The sequence below is a fragment of the Embiotoca jacksoni genome, unplaced genomic scaffold (assembly GCF_022577435.1).
Source record: "Embiotoca jacksoni isolate LCO1_2020_lvr unplaced genomic scaffold, fEmbJac1.0.p SCAF_7, whole genome shotgun sequence".
Classification (NCBI taxonomy): domain Eukaryota; kingdom Metazoa; phylum Chordata; class Actinopteri; family Embiotocidae; genus Embiotoca; species Embiotoca jacksoni.
In genome coordinates, this window is record NW_027185425.1 from 14,866,911 (window position 1) to 14,884,732 (window position 17,822).

Sequence of the window (17,822 nt, forward strand, 5' to 3'; positions counted from 1 at the left end):
AATATTTTTATAAATGTGTTTGCCATGCAGCTAATTTGCTGCATTTGTTTGGCAGGAAGTTCTTAATCCAGAGAAGTAACAGCGGAGAGTGTGAAAATGTGCACATTCGTCTCCATGTTTTAACAAATATCACGTTTTACTGTCTCTGCCTGGATGTCCCCCTGCTCTCGAGTGATGTTTGGAAACACCTCTCAATTATAACTATATACATTGTCTACAGTCTAAAGTCTATTATACTCTATTATCATTAACTGATGTTCTTAAAACATGTCAAAAATGAACTATGCGAGTCTTTTTGTATTAAATACGGCACATGTTCAGTTGGTGTCGCCAGCAGCAGCGATGTTACTCTGGACTGTGGCCCATCATGAAATGAAATGAAATAAAGGCAGCTCCATTATATTCTTAATTTAATTTTTTTTAAATACCGATGTCAAGAATTAATCCGATATTAGAAGGACTAATGTTTTCCAGAGTTTCATGACAATTTAATTGGTGTGATGGGTCAAACTGCCTTAATTAGCCCTTCTGCTGACTCTAAAATTTGTGAGAGTTTCAGTGTCCAATGGCTGTCCAAACATTCATGCTGAGGCTTTCACACTCTGAAACCAGTGAAATTGTGGCCTGTAACTTTGTGTATTCGTGCTCTCGTGGAAGTAAAACGGGAGCATGTATTGAACAATCGTCAAAACTGGTTAAACCTCCTTCATATGCATCTTTGTGTGTTCGTCTGTGTGCTGCTGCGTCATTTGTCAGTAAACAGATAACGCCAGAGGAGTGGAATTGGGGGTGAAAGAACACACACCCTAGAGTGCACAATATATTCTCTCTCTCTCTCTCTCTCTCTCTCTCTCTCTCTCTCTCTCTCACACACACACACACACACACACACACACACACACACACACACACACACACACACACACACACACACACACACACACAACTAGAAGGCTTTCAGTTTCTAAATCAATCCCACATCCGTAGCTAATGCAGTGCTGGGCCCTCTTCAGGAAGCATTAGGCCTATTAGTCAAAGTGCGTACGCATTCCTGTATGTGTGTGTGCGCATGTGAATATGCGTGTGAATATGCGCGCGTGTGTGTGTGTGTATGTGTGTGTGTGTGTGTGGAAGCAGCACACTCAGCAGTAGCCGATCTCAGTGGATCCTGTGGGGTCAGCAGGTGCAACAGGGAATGAGGGACCATCTTATTGTGTGTATGTGTGTGTGCACGTTCCCTCCCCTCGATATCCACTGGGCTCTTTATCGCTCTAAAATTATCCTCCATTTACTGGCAGACGCTGGACAGCCTGAGAGGGAAAGAGAAATACGGACACTCCAGTTTGAATGTCTTCCTGGATCACTTATGGGTTCAGAACAAACAGACAAACAGACTTCTTGCTTCGTCAAATAATCAAATTCAATAAGTGCAGATACGCTAAGAAGCCAGAGATATAAAGAAAGAAGAGTGGGGATGCGTCAGCTAAGCAAAGGAGATGCATTAGCTTTGCCGAACAACACACAACATCTGGAATGCTCATGTGACATTAGCAGCTGGACTTGTAGTCTAGCGGTAGTACTAATTCTGCGAAGCACCTAGCCGCCATACGTCCACCGTAGGCTACTCTGCTCCATCTTACACCACGTGGAGACAGCAGGAACTGTGATTGGTCAGCTCGGTCTACCCGGGTTTCCTTCAACAGGTTTAAAATGCAGGTGACGCATCTTTAACGAAGCCATTTCCTGTGAATGAACGCAAGCAAATGCGGCTATAGCACAGCAGCAGACCCAGAGTCAGTGATGACACGTGACAAGATAGAAGTTATCTGGATGTAACTCCAGCTATTCAAAAATAATGTTGATTTATATCAAAAAAATTTAATATTATAAACACTATTACGGTGGGAAATATACTGTACATAAACCATAATCTGGCCAGATTACATACAATACATTTGTCTGGCGTTCATTTGTCATGAGTTGAAGAGCGGTTCATTAACCCTTGTTTTAACTATAAAGCTAGTTTATGTTGTTCGACTCATCATAAACTACGTTGGTTAGCAGATACAGATACTTTCACTGGCCTTGTATTAATGTTTAAGTAATTCAAAACTTGGACACAATATCTTTTCTCTCGCTCCTATGAAAAGTGAGATTAGTGGATTAGCGGGAGTCACTGCCTCTATGGGGAAAAAAACATGTCGCTGTTGAATGTTTCATATTTTTAAAAATGCTCTTTGATGTGAGGGCCACAAAGGTGTCAATGGACCGAGGTGATGCCAGGAATCTAAAGCCCTCTACACATAAAACTTGCATGGAAATCAAACAGCAGTCAGTCAGTGTCATCTGCCTCTGATTTAAAATCAACAGCGACGCCTGCACCGCCACCTCCGTCTCTCCACTTAAAGGAGCCACTCACCTAAAAGTAACTGTATTAGTCCATCGTTTAGCGGGAAGTTTCCGTCTCGTGTCTCAACACTGTTCTGAGACAAATCACCACACAAACACGTTCTCTGACAAACCTTACTACACACTACAATTACAGCCTTGTGGCTGTGGGCCTCCGCCAACAAGTGAAGTTGCAGTTTACACCCAGGTCTGTCCAGACTCATACAATATAGTGAAGAAATAAGGCAAATAAATCTGATTGTGATAGAACACAAAGTTGTTGCCACGTCTGTAGACAAAGTTTCAAATATGGACGCCGTTATTCATCATTTGACCGAATGTGAAATATGGTCACAATCTCTCCTTCTGTTCCTGAGCTGCAGCGCTGAATAATGAACAGAAAGGTGTTTTGGCAGAATATTACGATGTCACAGTGAAGTCGACCTTTGACCTTTTAGATCTAAAAATAAATGTCATCACTTCATCATTTTGTCCAATTAAACATTTGTGTGAAATGTTGTCTCCCTTTTGTCTTTGATTACAAAAACATAGTCGGTTGATGCTCAAATTCAAAGTTGTGTCTGAATTCGAGGACTTCCGTTCGTCCACTTGCATGTTGGTCCACCAACTTGTGTACTGGACGTATTTCGGCAGGTTAGCGTTGTCTCAAATCGCACACTGATGTTGTTCAGTGATGACTGCAAGGCCACAAACATATTTTCCGGCTTTGTTAGGTTATTTTACTCTAAAATGAACCGGTTTTTGGTGCCCTTTGTTTCACAGACAGAATAAACAGGCTAATGGCTTCCGTGCAACTACAGTTTAGTGAAACTCCTCATCTCATCTCAGACAGGACGTCTTCAAAATAGTTTAGTGGTCCCTTCCTTTACGTTACAAAGCCACGATGGTGCTCACCGAGGGTGAAAGTGTTCAGCGTTCTCTACTGAATTTGTGGTCTGTTGTGAGCGCACCATTGGGGGACTCATCGTGAACTGCATGTATCCACACGTGTCAGTGTTAATGCACCTATGCACCCAAACTACCAAGTGCAAGTACGCGATTAGAGACACAACCCAGGTGAACATTTGAAGATATTCCCTCAAGAGATTCTTGGGATGTCGCCTTCATGAGAATGGGACAGCAGGACAAAACAACACTAAGACACCCCCCCCACACACACACACACACACACTGTAATCGTCCCTGAGGATCTTCACATCCCGAGGTGGATCAAGTCTCGGCAAATCAATATCAACCATTCACGCACTTGGAGCTCATGCACGATCGTGTGAACATGCACGCTCACAGACGTACAAGTTGCTGCACCTATATAATTTCCCTGTACCCCCGCAGCCCAGACGAGAGGTGGACTCAAACCGAGTTTTGTCGTTATTACCAAATAAATCGAAATTGCCTGGAATTATCTCAGCGTGCTCAAGATGGACAGAGGAGAGAAGATCAGAAACACCCATATAAATAATGGCCCTTACTAGCGCCAGCAGTGAGTACTCCAATCAGTCAGACAGGGCCAGTTAATAGACCTGTAGAGATACTGAGGATAGAAATGAGGCTGGAGGATGGAGAGAGCCAGTGGAAAAGTGAGAGGGAGGAGAGGAAGGAGGAAACTAGCAGAGAAAGCGAGACAGTGCGACTGGCCATTATAAATCATATCCGCTGTTGGCGCCGGCCACGTATCCTAGCAACCAGACAGACCCTCCGCCTCTCCTCCATCCACTTTTCTATGTTCCAATAACAGCCTGGTCAGTCTTATTACCCATACTGCACTGGGCTATGTCCCCAAAAAAACTCATGACAGAGTTTGGTTTGTATTTACGGCTTGCTGACTGATCTCAGGAGGGTTTGTATCAAACCATATTAAACAAACCTAGCAGGAGCTGATCTCAGAACAGCACACGATAAACAGATAACAGACCCTGGTGTCTCTCTATCTCACACACTCACACACACACACACACACACACACACACACACACACACACACACACACACACACACACAAGCAATGACAGAAACCAGCGCTGTCTGTGTCTCCATGATCTTACTCACTCTCTGACTTGCACACTAAAATATAGACAGCTGTAAGAATTAATATAGCATACAAATTAAACCCTTACCGCATACAATGTCACACAGATGCCTGCGTGGACATTATCCATGTCATTCTAAATGTCCACGACTGTCGTGCACAGTGAGTATCATAAGTTGCTCACTTTAGTTTGTCGTTCGACGTTGGGTGTAGCTGCCACTAAACATCATGCACTAACAAGAAGGATGGAGGTGGTTTAAACTGCAACAAAACACACACACACACACACACACACACAAACGCACACAGAGTTACTTGATAAATACACACTAAAATGTAGAAATTCAATTGTAAACACACATTTACGTTTTATGGGCTGGCAGCTTGTTAAACAGAAGAAATGTACCAACAAAAAAAACAAAAAAACAGATAACAAAACTCTTTCACAGACTCTTAAGGTTTTAAATAGCCAATGGATTAATTTTATAATCGGCACAAATATTAAACAACAAAAACACTACGCATTACTGACAGAATACACGGCGATCTCGAAAAACTGCTGAAGCACTACAATTGAACCTCATGTAAAATCTTAACATTTAAGGACCCTCCTTCCTAAAAATGATGACAGTAAATTCAGCTAAAAATGATTATTCTTACAAATAAATGACCTGCCAGTTATTTATCAATTCACTAATCAATTGTTTAATCCATTAAATATATAGCAGTCTAATCAGGCATAAGTGAAAACCACTGATGTACCATGAGTACATGAGCATTAACATATATGATTTAAAAAGCCTTTCCTGAACATAGCAACAAATGATAAATTCAATGCAAGTTTAATATGTAAAATTAAACTAGTGTCAATTGGTCAACTGAACTTTGCACTCTCACAGTTCGTGTGATTTTTGTCCTAAATCCACTACTGCAACTACATACTAATTGTATACAGTACGCAAATATGTTGTTACTTATAATATCACAGGGAAACATATAAACAAATCACAATGATTTCCATTTTCTTCTTTCTAAAGATATTTAAAGAGCTGTCTCAGCACTATTTATTGAAATATATTTCTGGTTTTTTATGTTTTAAGTACACGTAATATCTTATTTTGAGCACAATTAATTTAGTGACCTTTCCAGTATAAACACACCATAAAGAAAGCCTGCTCATAATTATTACGTAGTGTTGACTGGGGGCCGAACTTCAGCGCTGTTGACTCCCTGCAAACACTTGATATCCTTAATTTAAATAACTGCATTTGTTTTTTTGTACAAACAGATCAAACGTGATGTCTGTCATTTGTGGTATTTTTCTGCTGATTTCTGCTTGCAGGACTGAGTTGACACAATACTACACACTTGCAGGCATTATCAGTTCGATTACACAGACAATCGGATAATTTAGAGCAGATTGTAATGGCTCTGGCTGTTTTGTGAGAGTTCCTCCTGATTGTCCCAGAACTGATGAGACTGAACAGACTCTTTGTTTAAGACAATTTGCTGCCAGACCATGAGTTACTGATTTTGAATCCCAGATAAAACAAGAGAAAGCGCGTATGTATAATATCTAGCGAGCAGGACCAGCATTTAGTTGTGAGGCAAAATGAGCCCAGCAGCACGATGCTGCAGCTTAATGTTGTCTCCTCACTAAAAGCTTCCTCCAGTTACTGGTCTCCAGACAGCTACGGTCTTATACTGCTCTTCCATGGGCTTGGCTACAGCCTCATTGTCTACTGGCTTATGAAATTTTGAGTACTCAGCAGAGTGAGCGGACAGTGTGTGCATCTATGGCAGCGAAGGAAATGAAGCACTCAGGAACCACTCAGTCTGCCCATCGTCTGAGAGCCACCAGAAGTGGGTGGTATGAGAGGAAAATTGTGTTTGAGGAATGAAGGACGAAGTAGTCAGAGAGAGTGGCTGGTTCTCAGTTTTAAGGACGCGTCCTTGGTAGGCGCCATTTTTAGGATGCTACGATGTCAAACCCCGCGAAAGGCTGTTCCGATGTCTATGATCCTTTGAAAGTCTACCAAAGACGGAGTCATTCATTCAGAAAATTCTGCATCAGGTGTCCATCCATGTCCTCGTAGCACCCACAGTCGCATGTACAACACGTGACAACTTTTCAATGGTACACACCTAGAATATAAGGACTCTGTAACACAACAATAGGTGAGGGGGGAAATATTCTCACATATTTTGAATAGAAATATAATTTATGAACCATAGTTAACTGTTTTTATTTTATTAGGGAAATTTCATATATACAAAGGTACATTTCTTAATTCAGTTCCATCTCTTGCATGTTATTTTGAGTCTCCAAAATCTGCAACAAATAAGAAATGCAGTCTGTCACCAAAATTAATCTTATTTTGTATCTGATCCAGCTATTATCATCTGTGCGGTTGCTCTTTTTTTTTTTTTTTTTTTTTTAAAGAAGTTGTTGTGACTGATTGTGGATGCTTACATTTAAAGGTCATATATTTTGCACTTTTCTGGTGTTTTTTGTTGTTGCTAATATTCTTATGCAGACATTTTGTGGTTTCAAGTACCGAAAACCATCTGAATATAGTTTTACATCTCCTAAGCTTCCCTCTGGAGCTGTCTGTGCCATCAATTAGATGTCTAGGGTTTTCTGATTGGCTGACTCTTTGCTGACTGACACGCTCACAACAACCACAGGTTTTCTTTAGACTAAAGTTTTGACAGTGGGCCGGTGTGAGGGCACACATATGACAGGAGTGTGAGTTTGTGACAACACAAAACGGCACAGTTACTGAATACGGGCTGTGTGCATTTCAACATGACCTGAGCATTTTGACACTTTCAAAGTATTTATATAGCACCTACTTGATGGTAAAAAAAAAATAAAGGGAAGTCTTTATTTATACAAAATGGGACCTCCATTTTTTTTTTAAATGGCAGTAGGTGACAATGATGGTCAACTAGGTTGCAACTCGCCATTAAAACAAACAAGAAGAACAAGGACAAGAAGAAGAATGACGCACACCTGCACACGCTGAACAGTTGAATTATGGAATCTCCCAATGCAATGAAGGAGTCTTGTCTTACCTCTGACGGATTCTGCCTACCAATACCGCATTGTTGAGAGTGAGAAACACCCTGTGTATCTATCCGAGAGTGTGTGTGCACTAATAGAGCACAACTACACCACCTTGTGGACCAGATGTGAACGGGCTCTCCTCAAATCGTCCTCCGCCTGTGAGAGAAAATCACAAATCATTTGAGAGTGGCTCTTATGTCACAGTGACTGAAAAGCAGTTATACACATGGACTTGCCACCATGTTGGGGGAATGAAAACACAAGTAAAGCTGGTTCAATGTTGACTTTTTTCTTACTTTCATAATATACAGTTTATACCAGACATACTGTATGTTCTTTGGAGACAAATTTAAATCCTATATCATCCTGCTGAATTCATGAAGTGGCCTCCAGTTCTCGAGGTCTCCGAAAGACACAAATAACTCTTAAATGTGTAGTCAGCAAGCACGGACTACAGAATAATTTCTTGAAGGATACTCCTGAGCTTTTAAGATAACTCCTCTATAAATCTATATGATAAACTCCCTTTTAAGATTTAATGAGATTCACGAGAAGAGTAGAGGCTTAAAAAGGGGGAAAAGTAAGATAGCAAAGGTGCTATTGCTGTAGCAACATGAACATACTGTACACTCAAATCCTCAAGGATAATGAATTAAATTAACTTTTCATTTAATCTCTGCCTTATCTTAAATTATAGGATGAGAAAAGATAAGCAAAGGTTTAATCTCTGCGTGAGCAATTGTGTTTTTTTTTGTCTGAAAAAGTTTGAGGAAAGCCCAAATCCTCTACCTTGGTTTGTCCTTGCATATGACCTACAAAAAAAAGAAACAGATTCATCTTTCAAGAAAACAACCCCTTGTTGGGCGAGTGCCTGTTTGTGCATGTCTAATTAACCCCATACAGGAATGGGATTATTCTGGAATTATTTTGACCATGGTAACCATAATGCAAATATCAAATGATGTCCTCATTTGTGTAAAACGCTAATCAATTGTCCTTTTTCACAACCGTTTGTTCAAAGAGAAGTAGTACAGCTAAAGGTTGTTTTTTTTAAGTAGGATGGGTGAAAACTATACACAATTCAAAACTTGCTCACATTTACACCGAGAAGTTATATCTGGGTGGCTTGTAAAAATACCTTTCAGAAATGTTATGTTCAAGTGAAGTTTCTCAGGAGAAAAAACATAAATGTGCTTACAAAGATAACAGTCGCTAGATCGTCATTTAATTGATCGGCCTCTGATTGGCTGAATGGCACTGGGGCTGGAATTATGCTAATTAACAAGGTAACTGGCTCAACCGAACCTGTTGTATTTACACTCCTTCAATTTTATATTATTCAGCTGTTCTTTCATTCTAATTACGTATTTATTTTAAGGGCTTATGTCTTAGCGTTGTGTTTAATGGTATATTACCTCTGTTGTTGTGTGAAGCCACTGGAGGTCAGTAACTGCAGTATATTGACAACAGTAACGGTGAATTTAGCCCTGCAGCGGGCACTACGTGTTTCTTAATACTTCAGTTTCCCTGTAAAAAAAAATAAACCGCAACATCTTTACCGCTTGGATAAAGTTAATAAACTAAATGAGGGAAGTGTCTACCCGAAAGCTAGAGGAAGAATCCGTACTACTGACTAAGACGGCCCACCTGAGCTCCTGGCCGTGTCGTCCCTGGTTGTGCTGCTGCCTTCATGTACAGTTGGAAAAACAAACAACAGCACTTTAAAACCTCCCAAATCCACAATGAGCCACATAATTAACCGACTTGTTAAAACATTTCAATAACACCTTTATTAATCACGTCGTTAGTTAGTAACCTGCTGCACACAAACTGCTCTTTTTTTATTTTTAGGTTTTGTTTTTCTTTACGGACTGTACGTGAACGCATCATAAATAGTTCCGACTGTACTTTTTCACAACTTCACCAACTCGCGAGACCATCAAGTCATAATAAACCATGCGAAGGATGGCGGAGGAGATACAACCTGGCATGCAGCAGAGGTGAGCCGGGTTTTGACCAAGTTTTTATAACCATACCATTAGTTTCATACCGTGGTTTCATATCAAAGTTTGTCTGTTAATTTCAACGCAAATGCTGTTTTTTGTTTTGTCGATAACACTGCCCAACAACATTGTTTCTTGAATTAGCGTTGACCTCTTCAGTAGTAGTGACAAACACGCCCGAAACTATGCATACGTTGTTAAGTACAAAGGTTGAGTTACCACTCACTTGTTGTTTATTAGGGGTATTAAACTAATACCTTTACTCGAATACAAAACGATTTTTAATCTCTTTAATCAAATTTTTAGCCTGCGTTTGTGTTTCAAAGTTCTGGATTTGTGTTGACAGTTTCTTAATGCGTTCATTTGGTCTGTGCCGAATCGTGGCTATATGGATTTCTATAAGTTCTTCAGCAACTAATTATGTATGTTTAAAAGAAAGTAAACATGAAATTGATATGTTTTATTAATGTCATCGGACATAAAGGTCACAAAATATGCAAAACAAAATATGTGTTTGGGCATCGTTCTATATTATTTGCATGTTGTTGTTTTTTTTCTAAAATAATTATTTGTATTTATCTTATTTTATGTATACGTATTTGTAAAAAAAATTCATATTGTGTGCACCTTTTTTGTTTCTATGCTGCTGTGACGACTAAATGTCCCCACTGTGGGATTAATAAAGTCTAAATCTTAGTCTTATCATTTTTTTGCATACCAGCAGCACTGATAACAGGAATGTCACATGGTCAAAGTACAATTCATAGTTTCTTTGTTTGTTTGCATGCTCTTCATGTGTCCCGTCTGCCTGCTTGGTTGCATGTTTCGTCTGAATCCCAGCTCCTGGATATTAAGTTGGCTTCCCTCTTGGTGCCCCACTTCTCCTTCTCAGCTGAAAGATGCAGAGGAAAAAATGCTCAAGAGTAAGTGTGACTTAAAGAGCTGTTAGTTCACACGTTTTTAGTCAGTAGTTTGACTGTTGCATAAAAAGAGTCAAAAGGACCAGATTTGGTTATTGAAAAAAACAGAAGTTGGTCTGATTAATGTGAAGCAGTTGTAATGAGTCACATTTCACCTACTTTTCATCCATCCCTGCCCCACAATCTCTCTTCTCAGCTGTGAAGCGGCCTTTCTCCAGGCAGCACGTCCGAATATCCAGTGGCAACTATCTCTGGACCTTAGCTTTTTCCACCCATCCGCAGCCATGTTACCCGTCTCTCCCACCTCCGCCTGCCCAGCCCAGGACCCCTCTGGTTCTGCTGCACGGTTTCGGAGGTGGGGTTGCCCTTTGGGCCCAGAACCTGGACTCCCTGTCCAGCAGCGGACCGGTCTACGCTCTAGACCTGCTGGGCTTCGGCAGGAGCAGCCGTCCCCAGTTCATCGCCGACGCCGAGGGGGCCGAGGAGCAGTTCGTGGCGGCCCTGGAGGAGTGGAGGGAGAAGGTGGGACTGGAGGAGATGGTGCTGCTGGGACACAACCTGGGAGGATACCTGTCTGCGGCCTTCACGCTTAAATACCCACACAGGTGCTCTAGTGTGTGTGTGTGTGTGTGTGTGTGTGTGTGTGTGTGTGTGTGTGTGTGTGTGTGTGTTGAGAGGACACATGGTCCAGCTCCTTACAAGGGGTTTTCCAGTTCTTCGGACAGTTTCACATCAAGTTTCTTCTACGGAGAGCAGCGACCAGTTGCCCTTGTTGGAGATACATGTCCAAATTCAAGTTTTATCTACAGAAGTAAAAGTGATGCATAAGGACGGTGTGCTGCTCAACTGCAGCAAATACCAAGAAGAAGAGCTTTGGGTCAGGGACTTTGGAGTTTAGTTGACTATTTAAACAGCAACTTGATTGAGTTTTTTGGTCATTTCTCAGTCGTAAAAGTCAAACATTTGCTGGTTTTTGCTTCTCAAATGTTTTATGATCACATATGGCTTTAAATAAAATACATATTTGAGTGATGGTCTATAAAATCTGGTCATTTCAAGTTATATTTGTCTGCGGGTGGTTTTCATGGCCATTTTTGACTACTATATATTTAATGGATTAAACAATTGATCAGTGAATTGATAAATAACTGGCAGGTCATTTATTTGTAAGAATAATCATTTTTACCTGAATTTACTGTCATCATTTTTAGGAAGGAGGGTCCTTAAATGTTAAGGTTTTACATGAGGTTCAATTGTAGTGCTTCAGCAGTTTTTCGAGGTCGCTGTGTATTCTGTCAGTAGTGTTTTTGTTGTTTAATATTTGTGCCGATTATAAAATAAATCCACTGGCTATTTAAAACCTTAAGAGTCTGTGAAAGAGTTTTGTTATCTGTTTTTTTTTTTTTTTTTTTTTGTACATTTCTTCTGTTTAACAAGCTGCCAGCCCATAAAACGTAAATGTGTGTTTACAATTGAATTTCTACATTTTAGTGTGTATTTATCAAGTAACTCTGCGTGTGTGTGTGTGTGTGTGTGTGTGTGTGTGTGTATACACACAGGGTAAAACACCTGCTGCTGGTGGAGCCGTGGGGATTCCCAGCCCGTCCAGAGAACCCCAACCACAACTCCATCCCCGTGTGGATCAGAGCCATGGGGGCCTTCATGAGCCCCTTCAACCCTCTGGCTGGACTCAGACTTGCCGGGCCTCTAGGTCAGCACACAGACACATACTTTTACGTTCACACACTTAAACATGTTCTTCTTCTATTACATATTCAGCACACAAATTTAGATGTTTTAAGATGATTTTAAACTTCTAAAGTCATGTATAATTAGCAGCAGTGCTGTGGTTTAATAAAAAAAAAAATTAGGCCTTGAATGAGATATCTTAACCATCTCAATCTACTAGTATTCACACGAAGTCTTTTTTTTTTTTTTTTAAAACATCTTTCCTCATAAAAATGCAGCTTTTGCTACCAAAGACAAAAGTACGTTGGTACTTGTCGCCTGAATCTTCTTAAACAGGAATTAACCACAAAAGATGAACATGTTGAAGGCCTTTTCTTTTTAATCCGGTCTGAAAACTAAATCCCTCTTTGTGACAGTAAACACTGTGGTGCACCACAAAGCAATCATCCAGTGAAGTTGCCAGCGCTCTTGGCAATGGCCTGATTAGATTTGCAGGGAATAAATTTCCATGTTTTGTGCCTCTCCTCTCTCAGGTCCAATGCTGGTCCAGACCATCAGGTCGGACTTCAAGCAGAAATACTCCTCTGTGTTCAACGACAACACCGTGTCCGACTACATCTACCATGTGAACGCCCAGACTCCGAGGTGAGGAACTTTCTAACCCGACACGCACAGATATGTTATTTCTCAAAGCATCATACAAACTCAGACATTATTTTGTTTGTGTTTTAGCGGAGAGACGGCCTTTAAGAACATGACCATCCCTTATGGCTGGGCGAAGAGGCCCATGTTGGAGAGAATCGGCCAGGTCCAAGCCCACATTCCCATCTCCTTCATTTACGGCTCACGCTCCAGCATTGACAGTGACTCTGGATATGCGTTAAAGAAAACCAGAACAGATGTGGAAATTACAGTAGGTTCTTTACCTCGAAGAGAAACGTCTGCAGCATTGGTGCATACATTTTCCTTCACAGAATACATTTTTACTTGACTTTGTAGATGTAAATGTTCATAAGATAAATTCATATTACACTCAGTATTCATTTGTATATTTTACTGTGGCATGAATCCATGCTTTTCCACATGTAAAGAGTCGTTGTGACTGCTTGGAGATAACCTACCTCTGGGGAGCACGATAACTTCATCCCAAAACATCTGACTGTTTCTGTTCATCTGTGTCTCAGGTGATCAGGGGAGCGGGTCATTACGTTTTTGCCGACCAGCCAGAGGACTTCAACCAGACCGTCCTTCAGATTCTCACCAGGACAGAGGGGAGCGATGAGGGAGCGAAGCACTGAGAGTTCCTAGAAAAACACAGCAGAGCACAAGGATAAACAAACCTATTATACAACCGCAGCTGTTTAACTGTTTAACATGCACTTTACTCTGAAAAGAGATCCATCTCTGAATGAGGACATTTGACTCATCAGTCTATAATCTGATACTCCCTAAGGCCTGAGGTCAAAGGTGAAACGGTGCCAGGGGTTTCTTTATCCAGCCTCATGTAAATACATTTTGTAAATAAATTTGAGACGCGGTCTGTGTCGCTCAGTTTAGTTTTTAGTCCGGGGTGAATCCCCTCGAGGGAATATGTTGCTTTGGATTGACATCTAGGCAAAGTACACTGTGTTTCTTCTGACCTCGCCACCACTCTGTGAGAGATATAAGGGAGAAGGAAGTAGGGCAAAGGGCTACTGTGTGTTTCATTAACAACGCATCACTTCTGTGCAGACAATGTGGCCAGCAGATGGCGGCACAGTAACAGCATTGGCGCTGCACCTCTCCTCTGTCTTGCAGCAGGGTGACAGCGAATCCCGAAGAAAGCAAAGCGCCCTCACATGCATATTGAGTTGAGTGACCCACTCAGGAGACCTGGACAGTGATGCTCTAAGAGCAGTACGACACTCGGCTCGCAGTCAAGTCACAGCTGCAGTGACAGAATAGGGTCAGAGATGTGTGCTGGACTAAAAATAGCCCTTCTGTTTGAGGAGGCATCGCCATGACTTAAACAACTTACTGGGACAGTAATTTTGTGAATGTGTGAGTCCGCAAAAATAGATGAACCCAAGAAAAATCAGTGCTTTAGTTTGTTCTTTTGTTGTGTAATTTCTAGTTGCACTGTGCTCTATTCTAAATTATTTTTTTACAGTTTTACCTTCTTTATCAGTTGGGGAAGCTAAAGCCCAATCTTTTCCATAAATCTAAACATTGAAATCACTAGAAGATGTAGTTTATGACAAGGGAAGACAGAAGTCACCATGCGGCCTTGTTAGAATACTTCAAATGTCTTTTGCAAAGACAAACTCGGTTTATCCTGCAACTGTCACTTTTTCCTCAACATAAAGGTACTCTGATGTAGTTGTAGACAACAACTAGAGTACTAGTATCACTATAAAGTAATGTTTTGATGAGTGAGTGATTATCATACAAGTGGCAACCCACCATGACGTCACTCATTGCCATCAACCTTGATTCTGGCATTTCGGCCTTTGCCATCTTGGTTTTTTGGAGCCACAAAGGACCATATTTGGACAAACTGGGGAGGAGTGAGTGGTGGATCCTGAGGACACTATGCCTCACCCACCTATACCAGAAACCTGACTCTACCACAGGCATGTCAATCAAACCAGAAATGCCTCCAACATAGGTCTGTTTGAGACCTAATATCTAATTAATTATGGAATTATTTTCAGAAAAAACACCAAAACAATGATCAAAAAGAGTGAATCCAGCTAAATGACTTCATGAGAGAAGGTGACTTCGAGCACTAACATCATGGATTTAATTTTCACACCGAGAGACTATGTACAATTTTATATACAGTTTATGGTAACTTGATATATATATAATTAATATATATATATATATATAGTTAGTAAATACATGTTTAGACCTCTGGGACGCACACAATACATTTTGGTGAGAAACACACAATGTAAATGGAAATTGAGTTTGTTTACAAGAAAACTTCACAAAGTACCTTTAATGCTGTGACTTTCCATCTCCATGTCTCCAGCTGCAGATTGCTGGCGGTAAAAGCTGGTATTGCAGTTTAGTAAACTAAGCAGGAGATATATTATTTTTGAGCAATGTGGCATTTACCAGTGTCACCTCTGCCCATGTCTGTCATTTCTAAGACATCAACCCGGCCCACCCGAGCTGTCTCCTGGCAACAGGGTAGCCACGGAGACTGAGTCTTTTGGATTGCCGATCTGCAGAAAGTGATGCTGTGGTTGGAAGGGGTAATTATGGGTTGTTTGTTTTCATGAAGACGTTTGGCTGGCTGTTTGTCAAGGCGGAGAGGAGCGTTCAGCTGGAGCTCCACGTTAACGGCCTCTTGGGGTTGAAAAAGTACACACACAATGCGCCCAGTCCTTTGCCCATTACACTCACTTAATAAGCCTGCAGGCTTATTCGTCGTGTGTTTCTCTCCCTCTGTCATCCACTCAGTCACATGGTCACAAAATCATTTTGTTACAAAAAGGGAAACAAGTGAGAAAAGTGACAGGAGCTTTCATACTGGGTTTGGGTGTAATTGAAAGCCTGAAGGCCTGAAATAACTTCACATAAAAGGTGTGCGCACACTAAAACACACTGTTGCAGCACTGCTGGCAGTCTTATCAGCTCTGAGTGTATCTTTAATCAGTTCAACCGCAGAGACGTTTGTGCTGGCAAAGCATTAGAAGCTGCATTTTAAGAGTTCACATGATATCCTTCTTATGAGCTGAGGTGACATTTCTCATTTGTCATTCTGTCTCGTTTTGGGTCCTGACCCATAAATTCAAAATAAAAGTGCCCAAACAAGCATTTTTGTTTTTTTATGAATGAATGTGGTGTTAGTCCTTTCGGAGGCTGTCCTGGAGGATCAACAAACATTTAAAAAAAAAAAAAAAAAAAAAAAAAAAACATCCACTAAACTACAGGTATCCATCATTACAGTACAGATACACAAGACAATTAAGTACATTTTTCATGTGACAATCAACCAGTGTAATTAGATGCATGCCTCATGCACAGGCAGCTGCTCTCCCTGCTCATCTGATCTGAACAATTATAGTTTGCCTGTGAGTGACTGATGATATTTACAGTCCAGAGGGTTATTTTTACCCACAAAGGTAGCAGCCGGGCTGACATCTGCACAATAAATAAAAGACAAAGATTCTGTGAAGTCTGTGCTATCAATGTGAAAATAAAAGGAATATCTTTTCTATCTCGGAAGTTAATTTACCGTCGTATCAAAGATCTGAAGGGTACAGTAATTTTCTCCGAACTGCAGAATGTTCTCAGTCTTTATGCAGCGAGAGCACTTCACAGCACCTCGCAGCTCTCACATTACACCGACAGCGACAGCGTCTAATGATCACAGCATTTAAATTCTGACTGAGTGCATCAGGAAAGACTAACAGAACCGGGGCCCCTGAAGTTTGCCAGCTGGCTGGTTATTCTCTACAGACACGGCGCAGGAAAAAAAGATGTTGATGTGATGACTTCTCTTCATCTCACGGAGGAATGAAAAGGATCCGAAGAGGCGTTGAGACTTTCACATTAAGAATCATCGGAAGGCATCTCAACAGTGACATTAGAGGGACTGATACTCAAGTGAAGAGCGACTGATTCATAAAATCAGATGATAATTTCTCTCTCTTCACTGACACTTTTGATCCTAAATCTGGCCTCTGAGCTACTTCCTGTCACCAAGCAAATTTAATTACTTGTCCCAGCTCTTTGTTTACATTGATTTTAAAGCACCTCTAAACCTTCTTTATCCACTTATCTATAGATAGTCCATGATTATTATTATATACTGTTTTATGTTACGCTGCTAATTTATAGATTGATCATTCATGACTGCATATCAAAGTTGTAAACACATGTTCCTATATGTTTGCACTCATATTTCTGCTCACTATTTTTGCTTCTCTGTGCGGAGAGGGCTCTATAAATAAAGTTGATTTGATTTATAGTTGCACTTTCATGAAGTTGGGTGACTCATCAAAATAAAACCGATGCTACAAGATTTAAGATGTCTTTAAATCGCACGCAGAATTAGCCATAGAGAGTTATCCCCAAATTCTGCAGTTCCTCTCTTGTTTAACAGCATTTTAGCATCTTTCAGCTAATTGTTTTTGTTTTGTCGTCGACAACTTTTATCTCAGTATCTATTTTTCTGCCCACAACAGGCAGCTGTTTTCAGTGATTAAAAGCTCTGAAAACCCGCCACGCATAACTCGGCCTGCACCAAATAACAGAGTTAGCTTAGCAACTGAATGACGACACACTTCCTCCAGGAGGCGGTCGAACCAAAACAGAGCTAAAATAGAGTGAATATTCATCAAGATGCAACTCTGAGTGAATACTGATGCTTCGAAGTGTCTGCTTCCAACGTGTGCCAACAAATTTGCCACATAAAAGGTGCCAATTTGTCGCCATTGTGTCACAGCTTGTTTCCACTGCCCCCCCCAAGTTTCCACGGTCAAAGCAGGTGTTCGCTGAATTTGGCGACGCTCCAGTTAGACTGTGTCGTCAGACTGTCATGTGCAGCCCTGAGCTGTTTTAAAAGTCTGTCTCCGAGCTTCAGCTCGTGTCGTTTGAGTGATATTGTACTTTACAAAGCTCCTCCTATGACAACAACACAGGGTTAACACGCGCACTTCAGTTCTCGCCATTGCTCGGAAATTGTCTTGGCGACATAAAAATCCACAGAC

General features: G+C 41.0%; 1 protein-coding gene across 1 annotated transcript; it reads left to right on the forward strand.

The window, feature by feature from the left end:
- The first annotated feature begins 9,460 nt into the window (after window positions 1-9,460).
- On the forward strand, window positions 9,461-14,048 carry LOC138214526 (1-acylglycerol-3-phosphate O-acyltransferase ABHD5). Its single transcript, XM_069176226.1, has 7 exons — window positions 9,461-9,505; window positions 10,349-10,431; window positions 10,625-11,033; window positions 11,988-12,139; window positions 12,651-12,762; window positions 12,850-13,030; window positions 13,302-14,048. The coding sequence occupies exons 1-7, from the start codon at window positions 9,462-9,464 to the stop codon at window positions 13,413-13,415; spliced, it is 1,095 nt and encodes a 364-aa protein (XP_069032327.1). The 5' UTR covers window position 9,461; the 3' UTR covers window positions 13,416-14,048.
- Window positions 14,049-17,822: the final 3,774 nt, after the last annotated feature.

Bases quoted from the DNA above. Each gene is read 5' to 3' on its own strand.
- LOC138214526 (XM_069176226.1), top strand. From the start codon at position 9,462: ATGCGAAGGATGGCGGAGGAGATACAACCTGGCATGCAGCAGAG. The intron at 11,034-11,987 runs GTGCTCTAGTGT...GTATACACACAG, and splicing joins ACGCTTAAATACCCACACAG to GGTAAAACACCTGCTGCTGG. The intron at 12,763-12,849 runs GTGAGGAACTTT...TTTGTGTTTTAG, and splicing joins GTGAACGCCCAGACTCCGAG to CGGAGAGACGGCCTTTAAGA.